General features: G+C 33.7%; 1 protein-coding gene across 1 annotated transcript in view; it reads left to right on the forward strand.

Moving 5' to 3' along the window:
* F13B (coagulation factor XIII B chain) overlaps positions 1-5,425 on the forward strand; it is a 32,080-nt gene extending 26,655 nt beyond the window's left edge. Inside the window, exons 11-12 of the mRNA XM_021682502.1 lie at positions 1,612-1,825; positions 5,229-5,425. Of these exons, the coding sequence (XP_021538177.1) occupies positions 1,612-1,825; positions 5,229-5,262 (248 nt within the window). The 3' untranslated portion in view covers positions 5,263-5,425. The remainder of the gene's footprint in view (positions 1-1,611; positions 1,826-5,228) is intronic.
* The last annotated feature ends 575 nt before the right edge of the window (positions 5,426-6,000 follow it).

The raw sequence follows: 6,000 nt of genomic DNA on the forward strand, positions 1-6,000 counted from the left end.
CCAGGCGCCCAGAACTATAACATTTTAAATTATAGTACTATTTGACCTCATTTTCAAAGATATTTTGCAGTGACTATAAAGATTCTCTTAGAGTCTTTCTGATTATTTTTCTTCATTTTTATTCTGTCTATAGAACTTCTCGCATAACATCTGACACTTAGGGAATCGATAAATACTTACTGAAAATATTGAATAAAGAAGTTTGTTAATGTATTACAGTTATATGATTTATATGCTCTATTAGCAGCTCTGGACCTTTAACCTGTCTCAGGACCTACTGTTTGGTGCCATGTCATCCAGGAGGCAAATAAGGACACAAACAACTCATTTTCTGAAATAACTTGACATTTTGAAAATAGCGATATTTTTATTATGAAAAAAATCAAAGGAATTTGTTGAGTATCCTAACAATTATCTTAAGTTTTTATTTTGTTTTGTTTTAATGCATTAGTGAAAGGACACAATAATATTTTCAATGCTTAGAATTCAAAACATCTTAATCTAATATTGATATTCCATAATAACTGGAAATTTCAAAGAGAGGAAATTGTCAACCACTCTGGATGCCATCAGGTCATAGAGTTTGAGTCATTGTTGACAATCCAGCTTCTTTCTACATTTCCATAATATTTTATCTATCTAATAAACAAATACTTTGTCTCATGGGGATTTTATTTAAGCTTTCTGAAGAAAAAAATAAGAAAAAGAACATTATTTCAATAACTATTGGTAACTATCAATGTTCTTTATAAAAACACCTTTTTTGAAGGAATGAGATCTTGCCATTTGCAACGACATGGATGGAACTGGAGGGTGTTATGCTAAGCGAAATAAGTCAATCAGAGAAAGACATGTATCATATGACCTCACTGATATGAGGAATTCTTAATCTCAGGAAACAAACTGAGGGTTGCTGGAGTGGGGGGTGGGGTAGGAGGGTTGGGGTGGCTGGCTGATAGACACTGGGGTGGGTATGTGCTATGGTGAGCGCTATGAATTGTGCAAGACTGTTGAATCACAGATCTGTACCTCTGAAACAAATAATGCAATATATGTTAAGAAGAAAAAAAAAGAGAAGATAGCAGGAGGGGAAGAATGAAGGGGGGGAAAACAGAGGGGGAGACAAACCATGAGAGATGATGGACTCTGGAAAACAAACTGAGGGTTCTAGAGGGGAGGGGGGTGGGAGGATGGGTTAGCCCGGTGATGGGTATTAAAGAGGGCACGTTCTGCATGGAGCACTGGGTGTTATGCACAAACAATGAATCATGGAACCCTACATCAAAAACTAATAATGTAATGTATGGTGATTGACATAACAATAAAAAAAATTTAAAAACCCACCTTTTTTGTTTACTATCTTTGAAAACCATAATGGCATAAAGCTAAGTGACTGGCAGGACATACATCTTTTCCAAATCCCGGACCACACAAACAAATGGCAGATTGTTTTCTGTGAACGTTGAACATATTCTCTGACTCAAATATTAATTCTAACTTAGTTGCCACTCTAATGCCTGGGAATTTTAAGGTCATCATGAATAGGAACCACAGTGCTTCCTGTTAGTGCCAAGATGTGTCAAGATAATTTTCTTCTTTTTATTTTTTCAGAGCCTTGCACATTATCTTTTGTTGAAATGGAAAATAATAATTTACTCCTGAAATGGGATTTTGATGATAGACCACATATTTTCCATGGCGAGTATATTGAGTTTCTTTGTAAGAGAAATACGTATATAGCTGAATTCTCTATTACTGGATCTGAACTCAGAGTGCAGTGTGACAGAGGGCACTTAAAATATCCAAGATGCATTCACAGAGAAAGGTAAGAAGAAGCTTGTGCCTACAACTAATTATTTTCTTCAGATTGTTATTCAAGAGATTCTTTATGTTATAAATTTCAGAAATATAAGTTCTACAAAACTCCTACTTCATGGTCATTATATAGGAAAAAATAATTTCATTTTTTAGGCCTAGAAGTATTAATTAATTCAACAAACTGTCTGAGTTGTCTGAAGTCAGAGTATTGTTTGCTATTTCATATTTGTGACACTTTGGCAATTTGGAAAATAAACTGATTTATATGTGTAGTATTTAAATGTGGAAAAATTAACCTATATTTTGAGAGAGATGTTTGCATTTTCTTCCACTTCCCAGTATAGGTCCAAGTATCAGTTATAAAGATGGGAAACAAAGTTGTACAAATCTTTCTAGTGATAGAAGAGCATATTAATAACAATGATTAAAATTAAGTTATTTTCAGGAACACATGTCTGTGTAAGAGCTTGGAAACACGAAAGTGTTTCCTCATAAGATAATTTAAAAGTACATATTTTATACTTTTTTATTTGTTTTTTTTCCTCATTCTTTTTTGGTTTTTATTTGAGTATAGTTTATGTACAATGTTACATTAGTTTCAGGTATACAACATAGTGATTCAACAACTCTATTGTTATGGTATGCTCACCACAAGTGTAGCCATGATCTGTCACCATACAATGCTATTATAATACCATTCACTATATTCCCTATGCTGTACCTTTTATTCCCATGACTTACTTATTCCATAACTGGAAGCCTGCCTCTCTCACTTGGTCCCCTTTTCCAATTTTGTCCATCCCTCTATCCCCCTCCTCTCTAGCAACCATCAATTTGTTCTCCATGTTTATAGATCTATGTCCACTTTTTGTTTCTTTGTTTTTTTAGATTCCACATATAAGTGAAATCATATGGTATTTGTCTTTCTCTGTCTGACTTATATAAAGACCCCAAAAAGCCAAAGCAATCTTGAGAAAGAAGAACAAAAATGGAGGTATTGCAATTGTAGATTTCAAAATATACTATAAAACTATAGTAATCAAAATAGTATGGTACTGGAATAAAAATAGACACATAGATAAATGGAACAGAATAAAGAGCCCAGAAATAAACCCATACTTTTATATGGTCAATTAATCTATGATGAAGGGGGCAGGGATATACAATGGGGAATAAATGGTATGAGGAAATCTGGACAACTACATGCAAAAGAATAAAACTGGACCACTTTCTTACATGACACACACAAACACAACCTCAAAATGGGTAAAAGGTCTAAATGTGAGACCTGAAACCATAAAACTCCTAGAAGAAAACAGGTAGTAATCTCCTTGTCTTTGGCCTTAGTAACATTTTTCTAGTTATGTCTCCTGAGAAAAAAAAACAAAAGCAAATATAAACTATTGAGACTACATCAAAATGCAAAGCTTCTGCATAGCAAAGGAAACCATCAACAAAACAAAAAGATAACCCACTGAATGGGAGAAGATATTTGCAAAGGATATATCTGATAATGGTTAATATCCAAAACATATGAAGAATTTTACTTTTTAAATATTTATTTATTTATTTGAGAGAGAGAGTGAGCTCAATGGGAAGGGGTGGAGGGAGAAGGAGAGAATTCCAAGCAGACTCCTCACTGAGCATGGAGCCTGATGTGGGGCCTGAGCCCAGGACCCTGAGATCACGACCTAAGCCAAAACCAAGAGTTGGACCCTCAACTGACTGTGCCACCTAGGTGCCCCAATATATGAAGAATTTTAATCCCCCCAAATGGGTGCCTGGGTGACTAAGTCAGTTAAGTGTCTGACTCCTGATTTTGGCTTAGTCAGGCCATGATCTCAGGGTCATAAGATTGAGCCCCATGTCAGGCTCCATGCTCAGTGTGGAGTCTGCTTAAGATTCTTTCCCTCTCCCTCTGCCCCTCCCTCCCTGCTCATGCTCTCTCTCTCAAAATAAATAAATAGATACCCAAATAATCCAATTAAAAAGGGGCAGAGGACATTTTTCCAAAGAAGATATACAAATGGCCAACAGACACATGAACAGACAAAAAGACACTCGACATCACTAATCATCAGGGAAATGCAAATCAGAACCATGAGATATCACCTTCCACTTGTCAGAATGGCTAGAATCAAAAAGACAAGAAATAACAAGTGTTGGCAAGGATGTGAAGAAAAAGAAACCCTCATGCCCTGTTGGTGTGAATGTAAATTGGTACACCCACTATGGAAAACAGTATGGAAGTTCCTCAAAAAATTAAAAATGAAATACTATACTAACCAATAATTCTACCTCTGGGTATTTTCCAAATGAAAACAAAGACAGTAATTCAAAAAGATATATGCACCTTTTTGTTTATTGAAGCATTATTTATAATAGCCAAGATATGAAAGCAGCCCAGGTGCTATTGATAGATGAATGGATAAAAAAGATGCAGAATATTATATATACAATGGAATATTACTCATCCATAAAAAGGATGAGATCTTGCCATTTGTGACAACATAGGTGGACCTAGAGGGTATTATGCTAAGTGAAATAAGTCAGACAAAGAAAAACAATAACCCTATTTTATATTTCTTGATGAATGAAATATAATCCTGTTTTTAGTAAAATACTACAATAATACAATAAAATGATGTAAATCATTTTATAGAATCAGGATTTTGACACTTTTAAAGATACAGTATAAAATGGAAATTATACTTATTTGATTAAGAATATTATAAAAATATGGGTGCCTTGGTGGCTCAGTCAGAGTTAAGAGTCTGCCTTTGGCTCTAGTCATGATCCCAGGGTCCTGAGATCAAGCCCCACATCGGTCTCCCTGCTCAGCAAGGAGTGTGTTTCTCCCTCTGTCCCTCCCCCTGCTCATGCTTGTGCTTGCTCTGTCTCTCTAAAATACATAAATAAAATCTTTTTTAGAAAAGAATATTATAAAAATAACTTAATGGCAAAGTGTATGTGTTCCGTGAACAATGAACTATATGAACAACATAAGGATAACTTTTTAGATACTTTGAACAGTCTATAAAAACATTCATAAGAGACACATGGGTGGAAAACTTTAAAAATTTTTAACTATGGTAAAATCAGGACAGAAAAATTTTATATGTGTTTAAGTGTCTTAGTGTATCTTGTATTTCTCATTTCAAAGAGAAAATGAGGTAAATAACTTAGAAAAATTGTTTAAAAAATGGCATTATTCTATCAAATGACACTGAGATTTGAAAAAGAAATTTGTAGTATAATTCACCAAGTCTGTCTACTTGCTTTTATCAATAACTAGCTAAAACAATGACTAATTATATGAAGTATTGAAAGGCTAAGTTATAATAAATACTTGACCAAAAATGGTGCTTATTTCAAAAATCTCTCTTCCTTCCTCTCTCTTTCTCATCAAGGATGCTGTCTTATCAACAACCCTTCATGACATAAAAATGTATGGCAGAAAGAAGAATAGTATATCAACACATCATAAAATCCTTTATAAAACATAATTTTTAGAAGAAAAATTACAAGTCTCTAAGTTTTAACTTGCTTGAAGATTTGAATCTAAATTGTCTATGTTGAACATTTTTTTATTTATAAATAAGCCAGAACATGTTGTTTCTGTTCTAATTTGACTGATCTGACATGTAACCTAACCTTTATTGCATGCTTTTCCTCTGTTAAAAAGATTCATCTACATGTCAAAGTATTTCTGTTTCCTAATATCCATTCATTGTGTTATATTATTGCCTTCAAGATATTTGTTTTTATCATATTCATTAACATTAGGGTTTTCTGGTACTTTTAATTCAATCTTTCTGTCAATATTAAAGAACCAAACACTAGAGATAAGAAACTATACATCATGTTAGAGGATTTACCTTACTAAATAGAGAAAAGACTGCCCTTTACACTTTCTAAATGTAAAGAGCTTCAAAAATTAACTGTAGTATTAGCTTCAAGGTTAATCCAATTATGAGGTGGTGAACTATCCACATGTTAAAATGTTGCCCAAGGAGCGTGGCTAAAAAAAGAACAACATTTTCCATTTTTATATTTTACACTTTCAAGTAATATTTTGAAGTAACAGTTACACTTCCATTTAAAGTAACAGTTATAGTTCCATTTGTTATTAGTGTTCATTCATAAGCATGTGTAGTAGCACTACCAGGTTACCAAAACCCC

The sequence above is a fragment of the Neomonachus schauinslandi genome, chromosome 6 (genome assembly GCF_002201575.2).
Source record: "Neomonachus schauinslandi chromosome 6, ASM220157v2, whole genome shotgun sequence".
NCBI lineage: Eukaryota > Metazoa > Chordata > Mammalia > Carnivora > Phocidae > Neomonachus > Neomonachus schauinslandi.